This window comes from Carlito syrichta, unplaced genomic scaffold, assembly GCF_000164805.1.
Source record: "Carlito syrichta isolate Samal-C Ts95f unplaced genomic scaffold, Tarsius_syrichta-2.0.1 Scaffold303658, whole genome shotgun sequence".
NCBI classification, from domain to species: domain Eukaryota; kingdom Metazoa; phylum Chordata; class Mammalia; order Primates; family Tarsiidae; genus Carlito; species Carlito syrichta.
The window spans coordinates 49,996-66,034 of NW_007247754.1; the positions used below are offsets into that span (position 1 = coordinate 49,996).

Genomic DNA, 16,039 nt, shown 5'->3' on the forward strand with positions numbered 1-16,039 from the left:
GGCTGTGGGCGGGGCTCGGCACAAGGACTTCTCTCTCGCCCTGAGGACTAATGCTGTTTTCTCTGCGTTCTTGAGAGGCTGGGATCATGTCAGTCTTAGGGACAAAGGTCCGCTTGTTTTAATATAAACCTCACAGACTGGTGGGAAAAGTACCCACCTCAAGATTCAAATATAGATATGAGACGAACAATAATGATTAATATGGATGAAACATTCATATATTACAAGGATTGGACTGGGTTTTAATATGTGGGCCTCTCTTCTTTCTTTCTTCTTCTTTTTTTTCTTTTTGAGTCAGAGTCTCATTTTGTCGCCCAGCCTGGAGTACAGTGGCATGCTCACGGCCACCGCAGCCTCGACCAGCTGGGCTCAGGTGATCCTTCCGTCTCAGCCTTCCAGGTAGCCGGAATTACAGACATGCGCCACCAAGCCTGGCTCATTTTTTAGTTATTGTACAGACTTAGTCTCGCCATGTTGGCCGGACTGGTCTTGAACCCCTGGACTCAGGCAATCCTCTCGCCTCCAACTCCCAAAGTGCTGGGATTACAGGCGTGAGCCACCATGCCCAGCTTGTTGGCCTCTCTTCTTAGCAATCTCGAATACGACGTAGTTACTATAATATTTTAATCCTTTAATCCTTCTTAGAATGTGATACTGGATAGGAATCTTAACTGTTTTGAGGACTGAGTTCTGGAGAAGGTGGTGAGATGAATGTCTAGAGAGCTGGAAGCATGGAGGGTGGAGGGGAGGGGTGGGAAGGGTAATGTGGTCAGATTGAGGAGGATGAAGGAGAATGGAGGGGACCAGAGAAGGAAGGGGTAAAAAGGGAAGCTGCATTTCACTTACGGATGTGATATAAAGTAGAAAACTGGTATTTTTAACAAGCTCTGAGACATCCAACTATAGATTTTCTTTTCATCCAATCTTCTTTATCTATTTATTCCAATTGTGGGAAAACATTTTTGTGATTTTTAGTTATTGGCTTTAGAGACTGTGGCCCATTTTTCTGAATATTTTTAGCATTTGAAGATGGATTTGCTTTTTTGAAATGGCGAAAAGACATTTGGACTCAGGTTTGTTGAACTAGCTGGGTAATAACCTATACTTGATACTTTTTGACCAAATATATTTTGTAACCATTAAGACATAAGACTGATGGTCCTTTATGGCCAGAAAACTTACATAAATGGTGTTTTCAGTGAGGAGTCCCGAGAATGCTCTGAGAGGGGATGACCCTGTGGGAAGGTGCTAAGAGTGTCACTTTGATGACAGTTCTCACTTTATAGTCCCAGCTAACAGGTTCCTTCTCAATGTCTTCCCCATTCCTCACCCCGGATAAGGGAACCAGAGAGAGGTAAAGCTAGTAATCAGGGATCATTTCCTCCACTGCTTTCAGGCACTGGGTTAGGATATTTTGATTGAATAACTGTTACTACATGAATTCCAATATTCACAACTTGATATTTTCCAGACGAATGGAATCCTTCAGTGAATGACATGCTTCACTTCATACGCATATGGAGATATTTTTAAATGATCTTTCATAAGTTTTTAACCTTTTCAAGCTTGTCAGAGTGGTTAAACATCACAAAAACCATGTATGGAAGTCAGATCTATTAGGATTCATGTGTTAAGTGCTTTCTAAATTCCATTTGAAATATGAAATTCAAAGCAAGTAGACTTCTTATGAGATAGCTAATGTACTAAATATAAATGACTTGAATTTTTTGTTTGAAATCATGGCACCATAGAGGAAATGAAAATAAAGTGCTCAACTTGTTTTACAAGCGACAGAGTAATTTGTGTAATTTCTAATACAGTCTTCTTCCCTAATATATTCAAGTGGAAACTTGATTAAAACATACAAATTGCTAGAGAGACTTGGAAAATTTGATCTAATTGGAATGCAATGAATATATATTTTGCCCAAGAAAGAACAAGAATATTTTTGTAGTTTTGAAAGTATTATATACTACTTATCAATAACTTGGAAATTATTTTAAAAAATAAAGTCACCAAGAATGTTATTGCCCAACAGAGTGTCTTAGTATGTTTGGCTGCTGTAACAAAATACCATAGACTGGTTAGCTTATAAATTATAGAAATGTGTTTCTCTCAGTTCTGGAGGCTGGGAAGTCTACGAACAAAGCACTGGCAGATTTGGTGCCTTGAGAGGGCCTGCTTTCTGGTTGATGGCACTTTTTTCCTGTATCTTCACATAGTGAAAGGGGAAAGGCAATTCTCTGGGCTCTTTTACAGGGGAATTTATCACTTCCCAAAGGCCCCATCACCTAATAACATCACACTGGTGATGAGGTTTCAAAATATGAATTTTAGGAAGACGTAAGCATTCAAACCATGACAGAAAGCCACTATTAATATTTTTAAAGATATTTTAGTATTCTTATGTACATGTTAAATACTCAAGATTATATAATCTATATAATTTTATACCCTGCCCTTCTTCACTTGATATTTTTAAATGTTTTCCTCATATGTTCTCAAATTATTAAAAACTCTAATATCATTTTTGATGGTACAGAATATTGTCATTCTGTGGATTCAAGACAATTCAACAAGGACTTGTTGAGTACCTACTACATATGTACTGGGGACACTCTGCTCTATTGTAAACAACATTGCAGTTTCTGCCATGATAAAACTTACATATCCTGCTGCACATATCCTGCTGCTTGCTTAGGCACTCCCCTTTAATTAGACATTAAGACGATTCCCAATTGATCACTATATAATGTTGAGATGAAAGATTTAGAGTATTGGCTGAGTACAGGTTCTGGAATCACTCAAAGATCAGAATTCTGCCTCTTCCAATTATGTAACTATGTAACCTTTCTAAGCCCTAGCCTTTCCAACTGGGCTGTGGGGATAATGGTGCCTACCTTAGAGAGTTACTGTGCAGATTAAATGAGATAATTAATGTAAAACACTTTCCACAGTGTACTAAGAGCTTGATTACTATGGTTAGTAGTAGTAACAGTAGTAATAATAATATTCTCTCTGTGCATGAAGTTTAATTGACATTTTGATGTATCTTAATTTGTTATAACTACAGTTACTTTTTTTTTTTTTAAAGAAACTGCTTTCATTTAATATCAAATGGAAGGAGTTACAAATTACATAGTATTATAGGCTTATCTCTGTGTTAAAAATCCCTAAAATTTTCCACTAAGAGTGTCCTGGGTATTCCAGAATAGACTTTATTGTAGCTCCAAGAGCAATAATTCTTTCTGAGGGAATTTATTAAGTGTCTCATAGTAATGATAGAATATTGGTTTAGTATGTTTTTTTTTTCAGCATGCAACTGCCATGGCCATGCCATCGACTGTTACTATGATCCAAATGTGGAGCAACAGCAGGCAAGCTTGAATATCCAAGGCATCTATGCAGGTGGAGGGGTCTGCATTGATTGTCAGGTGAGGCACTATTTAAACCAAAGTGAATGTGTGGTCACAAAGAATGAGCAGTCAGTAAGCTCTGCTCCTGAAAAATATCAAGAAAGTGACGGGCAATTGAAAGTGTTTTCTGAAGCCACTTCTCCACTTTTGTTCACACAAGGCCTTATTAGCTTTAGGGATTGCAAAAAACCCCCCAAAACAGACTGAGGCATGTTTAAACAAACTCCTTTGATTAAGTTCTTCATGTACCTCTTTGCCTAACCAGAAGGAAGAATTCATGGCATTATCACTGGCTGCTCGCCATCTAGAAAAACTCAAAGATAGGAGGGCAAATAGGCATCAGCTTCATGGCTGACCCTACATCCTGATTTCAGACAGATCCTGAATCTAGACTCAGTGCAGAAGTACATCTTAATCAAGTTAATAATGTCTACTATGTGGCATGCACATAGTAGTTACTCAACAAACACTTGTTGGATTGACTTGAATCCGTAGGATGACAATACTCTGTGCCACCAAAAATGGTATCAGAGTCTTTAATGTTAAAGATACCAAATATGAAACACTGATTTTTCATTCCTTCTGCAGGACAACTGATTTTACTAGAATTTAGTTAAGAGGGGTTTTTGGCAGAGAAGGACATAAGTATACCTGCACTGAGATACTCATTTAAAATCCTGTAAAATGTTTATGAATTTGGTGTAAATTGTTGCTCTTTCTTGTGTACTTTTAGAGGATTTTTAAAACTTATTTTATTTTAAAGATGTGGGGTACAATTCAGGATTAGGCATACAAGTGGACGTAGTACAGGTAAAGTTTGGGCCTCCCTTCGGCCCCCACTTTGCCTGGTTTGAGATCAGGTAGCTTTATTGATGCTGTGTTTCCCCCACTCCCCCGGCCCCACCCCGGCAGTATCTTACTACTGCCAATCCTTTGTTTACAGTATTATGGTAAATGTTCAGAGTCTGCTTATGAGTGAGAACATGTACTCTGTTCTTTGTTTCTGTGACAGATCACTGAGTATGATAGACTCTAAATCCATTCAAGTTGCTGTGAAGCCTATGTTTGTCCTTTATGGCTGCATGTATTCCATTGTGTATAGGTACCAAATTTTTTTTTATCCAGTCCAATTTCGATGGTCAGCATGGTTAGTTCCGTGTTTTTGCTATTGTGAATAGTGCTGCAATAAACATATACGTGCAAGTATTTTTTTGTGTGTGTGGAATGATTTGAGTTCCTCCGGGTATATTCTCAGTAGGGGGATTGCTGGAGCATATGGAAGGTCAATTTCTAGTTCTTTTAGAAATTTCTGCACTGTTTTCCATCGAGGTTGAACTAGTTTGCACTCTCACCAGCCGTGTAGAAGCGTTCTCTTTTTTCCACATCCTTGCCAGCATTTGTTGTTATTTGTTTTATTAATGATGGCCATTCTTACTGGGGTTAGGTGGTATCTCAGTGTGGTTTTGATTTGCATTTTTCTGACGATTAGTGAGGCTGAGCACTTTTTCATGTGTCTGTTGGCTGCCATATATTTTCATTGGAGAAGGGTCTATTCATATCTTTTGCCCACTTTTTAATAGGACTATTTGTTTTTTTACTTTCAGCATGTTTGAGTTCCTTGGAGATCCTGGATGTCAGGCCTTTGTCAGATATACAGATGGCAAATATTTTTTCCCATTCTGTGGGCTGTCTCCCTGCTTGATGGTTTCTTTTGCTTTGCAGAAGCCTTTCAGTTTAGTGAGGTTCCACTTGTCTATCTGATCTCTTATGGCATGGACACCTGGGGTTTTGATCAGGAATTGGTTGCCTACTCAAGTTTCTGTAAGGGTATTTTCTGCATTTTCTAAGGTTCTTATAGTTTGAGGTTTTATGTTTAGGTCTTTGACACAGAGTTGATTTTTGTGTATGGTGATAGGTAGGGGTCCTGTTTCAATCTTCTGCATGTGGCAGCCAGTTTTCCCAGCACCGTTACTGAATAGGTTCTCCTCTCCCCAGTGTTTGTTGGTGGAGGATTTGTCGAAGATGAGTTGGTTGAGAAATTGAGGTTTTGCTTCCAGAATCTCTATCCATTCTCTATCTATTCCATTGATCCATATACCTGTTCTTGTACCAATACCAGGCTGTTTTGATTATTGTAGCTTAAAGTTTAAAGTCTGGAAGTGTGATACCTCTTACTTTGTTTCTTTTGCTAAGGATTATTCTGGCTATTAGTAGTAATTTATGTTTCCATATGAATTTCTGCATTGTCATCTCCAGGTATGAGAAGAATGATGTTGGTAATTTAATGGGTATTGTGTTGAATCTATAGATTGCCTTTGGAAGGATGGACATCTTAACAATGTTGATTCTTCCTATCCATGAGCATGGAATATTTTTCCATTTGTTTGTGTCTTCTTGGATTTCTTTGAGCAGTGTTTTGTAGTTTTCATTGTAAAGGACTTTCATTTCTCTGATTAGGAAGATGTCATGGTATTTCATTTTTTTGTATAGCTCTTGTGAATGGGATTGTGCTTTTTATTTGGTTCTCTGCCTATTTGTTGTTGATGTAAAAGAATGCGGCTGTCTTTTACACATTTATTTTGTACCCCACGACTTTGCCAAAGTCCTTTATCAGTGCAAGGAGGTTTTTGACAGATTCTCTTGGATTTTTGAGGTTTAGGATATCATCAGTAAAACTTAAGTTCTTTTTCTATTTGGATACCCCTGATTTCCTTCTCTTGTCTGATTGCTATTGCTAGGACTTTCAACACAATGTTGAACAGGAGGGGTGAGAGTAGGCAGCCTTGTCTTGTTCTGGTTTTCAGGGGAGATGTTTCCAGTTTCTGTCTGTTTAGCAATATGCTGGTTGTAGGTTTATCATAGATGGTGCTTAGTATTTTGAGGTATGTTCCTTCTATGCCTACTTGTTTGAGGGTTTTTATCAAGAAGGGATGCTGGATTTTGTCAAAAGCTTTTTCTGCATCAAATGATATAATCATGTGGTTTTTGTTTTTACATCTGTTGATGTATTTAATTACATTTATGGCCTTGTGGATGTCGAACCAGCCCTACATCCCGGGGTTGAAACCTGCTCATAGGAGATGATTTTTGAGATGTGTTGTTGGATTCAATTTTCTAGAATCTTGTTGAGAATTTTTGTATCTATGTTAATTAGGGATATTGGCCTGTAGTTCTTTATTTTTGTTGGAGCTTTACCCAGTTTGGGTATCAGTGTGATGTTAGCTTTGTAAAATGATTTGGGGAGAATTTTATCTTTCTCAATTGCCTGGAATACTTTCAGTAGAATTTGTATTAGATCTTCCTTGTATGTTTTGTAGAATTCCACTGGAAAGTCATCTGGTCCAGGGCCTTTTTTTTTTGTAGATAGTTTTCTTATAGTGGAGTCAATTTCCTGGGTTGTTATTGATCTATTTAGTGTCTCAATGTCTTCTTGTTTCAACCTTGGGAGGTTGTGTGATGTTATTTAGGTTATCAAGTTTGTTTCCATTCAGGTGTGCCTAGTAGTCTCTGATAATCTTTTGTATTTCTTCAGGATCAGTTGTGATTTGATCTGTTGCATTTCTGATTGTGTTTATTTGGGCTTTTTTCTCTTTTTCTTGGTCATTCTGACTAGGAGTCTACCAATCTTGTTTATTCTTTTGAAGAACCAGCTTTTTGTTTTGTTGATGTTTTTTCTATGATATTTTTGTCTTCTATGTCTCATATTTGGGCTTTTACTTTGCTCATTTGGATTCTTCTGCTAAAGTTAGGGTTCTGGTGGTTTTATCTTTCCAGCTCCATTAGGTGATTTGGTAGGCTATTAACTTGTGATCTTTCCATTTTCTTGATGTTTGTTCATAAAGATATCAGTTCCCCTTTTAGAACTGTTTTCATGGCATCCCAAAGGTTTTGGTAAGATGTTTCTTTGTTTTCATTTGTTTCCAGGAATCTTTAAATTTCTGTTTTGATTTCTGTGTTGACCCAGTAATCATTCAGCATCATGCTGCTTAATCTCCATGTCTTTGTGGGTTTTGGGGGAATTTTGTTGGTGTTGATATTTATTTTTATTTCACTGTGGTCTGAGAAGGTGCATGGCAGTATTTCGATCTTAGGAAATTTTTTGTGCTTGATTTATGACCAAGAATGTGACTGATCTTGGAGTATGTTCCATGTGGTGATGAGTAGGGTGCATGTTCTGTGGTTATTGGATGAAGTGTTCTGTAGGTATCAATTAAGTCCATTTGGTTAAGTGTCAAGTTGAAGTTTCAGATTTCTTTGTTGATTTTTTGCCTCAATGATCTACCTAGGGTTGTTAGTGGGATATTTAAGTCCAAGCTATAATAGTGTTATTGTCAAAATATATTTTTAGCTTATCTAGTAGTTGCTTTATAAATGTTGGTTCTCCTGTGTTGGGTGCATATACGTATGTTTAGGATGGATATTTCTTGTTGATGGAGTGAACCTTTTATCATTTTGTAGTATCCCTTTGTATCATTTTAATTTTTTGATAGCTTAAAGGTTGTTTTCTCTGATATTAAGATCATGGCTCCTGCCTTCTTTTGTGATTCATTTGCCTGGAAATTTATTTTCCATCTTCTATCTTTGGGTCTGTGTGTAAACCCCTGTGGTGAGATAAGATTCCTGGATACAGCAAATTATTGGTTCATGGTTTTTTTAATCCAGTTTACCATTCTGTGTCTTTTCAGTGGTGCATTTGGTCCATTTACATTCAGGCTGATTATTGAAATGTGATTGCTTATCCCTGTCATGAGGTACTTAGAGAGTTTTTTCTTTGTTTGTTTTTTGTTTTCTTTCAACTTTGGGGTTGATGTATGTGTGTGTTTTCAAGTTTGCAGTCACGATGTCTTCTCTCTTGATTTCATGTTCTCCTGTTCTCTTGGGAAGTGCCTGGTCATTCTTTTTTTCTTTCTTCTGTACTTAATATCTTTTTAAGTGTCTGCTGTAGAGCTGGTCTGGAAGCTGCATAATCTCCTAGGGATTGGATGTCTGGAAAGTATTTTAATTCTCTATCACTGATGAAGCTGAATGTGGCTGTGTAAAAATTTCTTGGTTGAAACTGTTTATCTTTGAGGATTTTGAATATTGGACCCCAGTTCATTCTAGCTGTAGTGTTTCTGCCAATAGGTCTGCTGCTATTCTGATTGGTTTTCCCCAGTAGGTAGTCTGACATTTCTTTCTTGTTGCCTTTATGAATTTTTCTTTTGTACCTACTTTGTGTAGGTGAATTACTATGTGTCTAGGGATTGATCTTCTCATTTGATATCCTGCAGGGATTCTCTGTATCTTTTGTGTTTGGGTGGTCACATCTCTGGTAAGATGGGGTAAATTTTCTTGGGTAACTCCTAGAATACTTACTCCAATGTGTTCTCCCTTTCCCTTTCTTCTGGGATACCAATCCAGTGTAGGTGTGGCCTCTTGATATAATCACACATCTCTTGGAGACTTTGTTCTATCTTTCTGAATTTTCTTTCTGTGTTTTTTACAGATTGGGTTAATTCCATGTTTTGGTCTTCAAGTTTTGAGATTCTTTCTACTGCTTGATTAATTCAGCTTTCCATGCTTGTCATTTTGTTATTTGTTTCCTGGATGAAATGTTTTATGGTCAAAATCTTTGTTACAAGTTCTTTCAGCATTGTATCTTATCTTTCTTGAGTCTTATTCACTCTTCCCATTTATTCCCTAATCCCTGTTGTATTCTGGGGACAGTCATTTGTGATTTCCATTGTTTGAGCTCTGAATTCTGATTTTTCAGGTGTTTTTTCTGTTACACTAGGAATTACCTGGGTTCTTCCATTGGTTTTTCTTCATTTGTGATAGACTTCTTTCTTTTCTCTTTAGTTCCATTATTCAGTGGCTGTGGGAAAGGCTTTTATATCTGATGTTTGCTCAGCCCTCTATTCTTTCCTGATCAGGGTTCTGAATTTGTTCTATTTTGAAACAGTGCTGTGGATGGTAAGCTTTGTTGTCTCTTGTAGTTTTGAGAGTTGAATAAGGTGGAGGATGGGGAGCTAGGATTCAGAAACTGCTTGCAATTCACAATGATTGTGGTATGGGTTCCCTGAGACCCACTCCCCACCACCACTCTATATGACAATGCAGTAGGTATGTGTGTGTACTTCCCGGGTCCAAGATACAGTAATAGCAATGAGGAGAGCAAAGAAAGCAGAATGAAATAAGATGGACAAAAATTTAAAAAACACAGAAAAATGAAAGCAGAAATGAAACCAAAAACAATTAAACGCACACATACACACAAGACAGGAAAACTGAACACACACACCCCTATGATTAACAAAAAACAAAAAAAAGAAGAGAAGAAAAAAGGAATTCAAATTGAACCCTCACACATACATTCACACACACATTAAACTGAAAAAAAAGAGAAGAATAAGAGAAAACCAACAAGCGAAAAACTAAAAGATGAACACTCAATTATTCATATACACATCTAAACAGAAAATGAAAGAAGAAAGAAAAAAGGGCAAAAAAATGGTGAGAAGGGAATCCGGATTAAACCCTCACATACACATTCAGGCACACACAAAAAAAATCACACATATACACACACACAAAAACAAAGAAACAAGCAAAACCAAAAAAGAACCTACGCTTTTGTGGCAGGTACTGTAATTGTTCCTCTCAGCTGTTCACAGGTAAGCTCCTCTGCTATCTCCTGCAGAACTATGGCCTCAATCACAATCTCCCTAGTGTCCAGTCCAGGGAAGGAGGAGGATGAGGTGGGGGTGGGTGGGGCTTCAGTCCTTCCCTCTCACTCTTGTATGATCAGGAGGATTCCCTCTGGTGGGGAGGTGTGGGATTGTCTCCTCCCCAGGTACTGGCAGGGGACACCCCAGCCAGGCTTATCCTGGAGTAGAGTTCTCCTACAGTGGCTGATGTCCAGGCTCTGACAGGGTTCATCCACCTCAGTCATGTCCCAGCCAGGTGGGTCTGACATTCAGAGGATTGCTGCAGAGAAGGGGAAAGGGTCAGACCCAGACTCACCGCTGATCTCTTTGGGGATCTTCCTCATCCTTTTCTGGTCACACTCTTTGTCCTATGACTGAATCAGTGTTGGGGGTAGGGTGCCTGAGACTCAGCACTTGTCCTGTCCCTCTGGAGTTAATTAGTTCACCAGTCACAGAGATTGGGTCTGTTGGTCTGCGGTGAGCAAGCTGGAGCACTTTCCTGTCTAGTATTCAAGATGTTGGCAGGGTGCCTTTTTCATCTTCTCCAGTGGGGCTTTGTTTCTGGCTCTCTTGCTGTGCTTCCTCCGCAGCCCTTGCTGTCAGTGTCTGACCAGGTGCTGCAGTGGTGAGGCTGAACCTGGAGCTGGCAGACACTCTCAGCAGCTTCTTCCCAGGAAGGGCTTTGCTGATTTTTAGAAAAATGATGCTTGACTTCTGTGCCCGGGAAGTGCTTGGATCCAAGCAGAGTAGCCACTTCACTAGGAGAGCCCTGGTCACTTGCTCCCGAGTCCCTACTTAGTCAGACACTCTCTTGACCACTTACTCACAGACATGTACACAAAATTTTCCATATACTCACTTACACTGGGACTCACATAGTCCAACTACCTCCACCACCATCTTTCCCAGAAGTCCAAAGTTTTATTAAAGTAACCATTGAAGAGGAATTCTTCACATGAGATGCCATTTATATGGAACCAAAGCTACACACCCATAGAGAGCGCCACCATTCTCTCCCTGTCTGCACTCCACACTTCTATAGAATATGTTATTGCATTTATTAAAATACAAGTAAAATATAATTCATAGGTTTGTTACAAATCACGGGGTTTCATTTGTAAGCAGAATATCCTAGGATAAGGCTAAGCACCATAATGCCTTCAGATGATTCATGTGCACATTAAGTTGCAGAAGCACTGGACCAGAGTGTGTAGGTAGAATCTTTTCTCTAGATGAAAGAACAAGCCCCTCAATGCGTCTTTAGAATATCTTGTTCTTCTTCTTACTTCTCTCAGTGACATTATGTTTTATACTTTGCTGTTCCAGAGAGCACTCAAGATAGTTTGTTTTTTTCATAGCAGCTCTGCAAAAGCATTTTTCTTTTGCATAGGAAATTACTGAAATCTTGTTTAGGCACATTGTATTTTTTTCTTTTTCTTTTCTTTTTTTTTTTTTTGAGTCAGTCTCACTCTGTCACCCAAACTGGAGTACAGTGGCATGCTTGCAGCCACCACAGCCTCAACCTGCTGGGCTCAAGTGATCCTTCTGCCTCAGCCTTCCAAGTAGTTGGAACCACAGGCACATGCCACCAAACTTGCTGAATATTTGATTTATTGTAGAGACGAGGTCTTGCCAAGTTGCCCAGGCTGGTCTCGAACCCCTGAACTCAGGCAATCCTCTTGTCTCCACTTCCCAAAGTGCTGGGATTACAGACATAAGTCACTGCACCTGGCTTATTTTTTTCAACTTAAACTTAAAATCACTTTACCAAGTTGGATATTTAGGGTAGCATCATTAACTTAAAACTTTTTTTGTGTGGTGAAATAGATATAGCATACAATTTACCAGTGTAACCATTTTAAAGTGTACATTTCAGCATAAATTTTATATTCTATTAATAATCAAAGGGCAAGAAGAGAGTTCTGTTTCCGTTATAGCTCCTGCAAGAACCAACTCTCCCACAGCAGATTGATCACTATTGATTATCTTTTCTCTTAAGAATGGATCACAGTTTGGGTTTCATACTGTAAACTATGGGCAAAAGACATAAGGCAAACAAACAATAACAACAAAATTAAACCCATGATCTGAAAACACTGAAGAGTAAAAATAAATGGGAAGCCACTGGAAGGGAGATGTCACTTGGCAAAAAGGATCAACATAGGGTGAGTTACATATTCCTGTGATTTTTAGCCTCAAGAAAGAGCAAAGTTGGTGCCATGTGATCTGCCTAAAATTTATCTAGAAAATAGGGAGACTCTATAGTCTGAAGAACCAGAAAGCAGAGCTTAGGACAAATACAACTTTTGGAAAGTGAATGGGGAGTCCAGGAAAAGAGAAATCAAGATGAAGAAATCTGTAAATCTGTGTACAAATTCTTCTCTAGTTTCTTACTGTCTCCTGAACCATCCAAGCATAGGATGGATTTAGCTAAGACTGAAATAACTTATTTAAAATTTGAGTTACCACTAAAAAGTCAGAATTTGTAGCTTGAGTAAAGTCAGTAGTCTCATAAAGAAAAAAAAATCAAAAAATTTTAGGAGAAACATTACAGAACTCAGAGTCTCTACAACACAATATTCACAACATCCAGCATACAATTCCATATTTTTTAACATTTAAAGAACCAAAAATGCAAGGCATGGTGGCTCACACCTGTAATCCCAGCATTTTGGGAGTCTTAGGTGAGGGGATTTCTTGTGACCAGGCATTCAAGACCATCCTGGGCCACATAGTGAGACCTCATCTCTATACAAAAAATATTTTAGCTGGATGTGGTGACACATGTCTGTAATCCTAGATATTTGGGGGGCTAAGGCAAGAGGATTTCTTGAGCCTAGGAAGTTGAGGCTGCAGTGAGCCATGATCATGCCACTGCACTCCAGCCTTAGTGATAGAGCACGACACTGTCTCAAATAAAAATAAATAAATAAATAAATAGTTAATCTATTCTCAAACTAAAAGACAATCATCAGAGACCAATTCTGAAATGACCCAGATGTTAGAAATAGCAGTTAAAGAATTTGGAGTTGCTATTATAATTATGCTCAAGGGCATAAATAAAAATTTGTGCACAATGATGAAATGATAATAACTAACAGCAACAAAATAAAAACTATAGGAAGAACCAAGTGAAAATTCTAGAACTAATAAAATACTGTATGCTAAATAAGCAGAACTGAGGAAATAGAAAAATCTGTGATTGAATTTGAAGATAGAGCAATAAAAATTATCTGGTCTGAAGAAGAGAAAAAAAATGTATTTTCAGATGAACAGAGATTTGAGAACCTGTGGGACAATGGCAAAAGATTTAACTACTTGTTACTGGACTCCCAGAAGCACAGGAAACAGAATAAAGTAGGAAAAAAGTAAAGAAACAATGGTAGGAAATTCCTCAAGTTTTACAATAGCTTAGTGAATCCCAAGTTTGATAAATACAAAGATAGCTACTTTTGAGTCTAGCAGAGTCAACCTGCTGAAACCAAGACAGTGAAAATCTTGAAAGTAGACAGAGAACACATAGTACATTGACAGTGGACATCTCATTAGAAGGACACCACAAGACAAAGGAACATCTTTATTGTGCTAAAATAAAAAATAGAAAAAGAATTCTGTATTCATCCCAGAATTCTGTATTCAGCAAAAAATATCCCTCAAGTATGAAAAATAAAAATGTTTGGTAGATTAAAATACACCTGAGAGAATTTATTGCTCAAGAGAAAATTCTAAAGTAAGTGTTTAAGGTTAAAGAGAAGTGATACCAGATATAAACACAAATCTTTACAAAGAAATGAAGTGTATGGTACATGTTTGGTAAATATAAAATATTATTTATAAACATTCCTAGAGGTAAGTAGAGCTGCTTACAATAAAAATTGTGACATTGTCTTATAACATTTATAATGTATGTAGATATAATACATACATACAATGCAACTGTATTATAAAGAATAGGGAGCATATATAGGAACTCAAAGTTCCTATAATTTTCATGTAATATTAACTCTAAATAGACTGTGAGAAGTTTAGGATATACATTGCAATCCCTAAAACAATTACTGACAAAATAATACAAGGAGATATAGCTAAAGGCCAATAGATAAATTTAAATGTAACCTAAAAAAAAATATTTAAATAATCCCTGCACCTAGATCACTTACATACTCAATCCTGACTTGCACCCCACATCTTTAAAATAAAATTTTAGCCGGGCTCGGTGACTCAGCCTGTAACCCCGCACCTTTGGGAGGCTGAGGTGAGTGGATTGCCTGAGCCCGCGGGTTCGAGACCCGCCTGGGCCTCGAGACCTCATCTCTACAATAAATCAAAAAATCAGCCGAGTGTGGTAGTGCGTGCCTGTAATTCCAGCTACTTGGAAGGCTGAGGCCGAAGGATCGCCAGAGCCCAACAGGTGGAGGCTGCGGTGGCTGGGAGCGGCCACTGCACTCCAGTCTGGGTGACCGAGTGAGACTCCAACTCAAAAAAATAAATAAATAAAATAAAATAAAATAAAATTTTAAAAAATTCAAGTAATCCAGAGGAGAGAGGAAATAAGGAATAGAAGATGAAACACATGCATGCACACACTCCAGAAATGAAATGAAGGGGGCAAACAGAATATAAATGCAAAAATGGTATGCCAAAATCCAACCAAATACATAAATATATTAAATGCTAATGGATTAAACATTCCAATTCAAAGGCAAAAGCTATGAGAATGAATTTAAAAAGCAAGAACCAGCTATATTCTGTTTACAAGAGATTACTTTTAGATATAAAGGGATGCAGCCATAGCAGTTCTTAAAGGGAAATTCACAGCTTTAGGTGTTTATGTTAGAAAAATGTCTAAAATCAATGACCCAAGGTTCCACCTTGAGAAACTAATAAAATAGAGTAAAGTAAACCCCAAGTAGATAGAAGGAAGAAAGTAATAAAGAACAGAATTCAACAGAGGTCTGAGAAATCAGGCAAACCATGGAGAAAATTCAAAGCTGGCTTTGTGAAAAGGCCATCAAAATTAATAAACTCCCAGTTACATTGATCAAGAAAAAAGAGAATGAGATTATTAAATTAGTAATATTATATATGAAAGTGGTTTATTACTAGATGGATGCCAGCTACAGACATTCAAAGGAAAACAAGCCAGGTTCGGTGGCTCACAGCCTGTAATCCCGTGCTTTGGGAGGCCGAGGTGAGTAGATTGCCTGAGCCCATGGGTTTGAGACCCACCTGGGCAACTTGGCGAGACCTCATCTTCACAATAAATCAAAAAATTAGCCGGGCGTGGTGGCGTGGGCCTGTAGTTCCAGCTACTTGGAAGGCTGAGGCGGAAGGATCACCGGAGCCCAGCAGGTAGAGGCTGCGGTGGCCGGGAGCGACCACTGTACTCCAGCCTGGGCAACAGAGTGAGACTCCAACTCAAAAATAATAATAATAAAATTAAAATAAAAGGAAAACAAAAGGATACTATGATCAATTTTATGCCAACAAAATTGATAACTAGATTAAATCAGCAAATTTCTTGAAAACTATAACTTACTAAAACTGTTACAAGATAAAGCAGAATATCTGGATAGCCCTATATCTATGAAAGAAATTGAATTCTTATGAAAATTGTCTGACAAAGAAAATTCCAGGCAAAGATAGTTTTACTGGTAAATTCTACTAAGCATTTAAGGAAGAAACACTAATCTTACAAATTCTTTTAGAAAACAGAAGAAAGAGCACTTTCCAATCCATTTGATGAGGCTAGTGCAATCTTATACTAGAACCTGACAGACATTACAAAAAAGAAAACAACTGACCAATATCTCCCATGCACATCATAGGTTCAAAAATATGTAACAAAATGTTAAGAAAACAAATCCAGCAACATATAATAAATATAATACATTATGATGAATAAGGTTTATCCTGGGAAAGCAAGATTGATTGAAC

The 16,039-nt window shown here is 37.8% G+C and overlaps 1 protein-coding gene across 1 annotated transcript in view; it reads left to right on the forward strand.

Annotated features, from left to right (window-relative positions):
* The window catches only part of LOC103261307 (laminin subunit alpha-3), a gene marked incomplete at both ends in the record, with an annotated part of 202,142 nt that overhangs the window by 39,438 nt on the left and 146,665 nt on the right, over nucleotides 1–16,039 (forward strand). Inside the window, one exon of the mRNA XM_021712821.1 lies at nucleotides 3,316–3,434. Within this exon, the coding sequence (XP_021568496.1) occupies nucleotides 3,316–3,434 (119 nt within the window). The remainder of the gene's footprint in view (nucleotides 1–3,315; nucleotides 3,435–16,039) is intronic.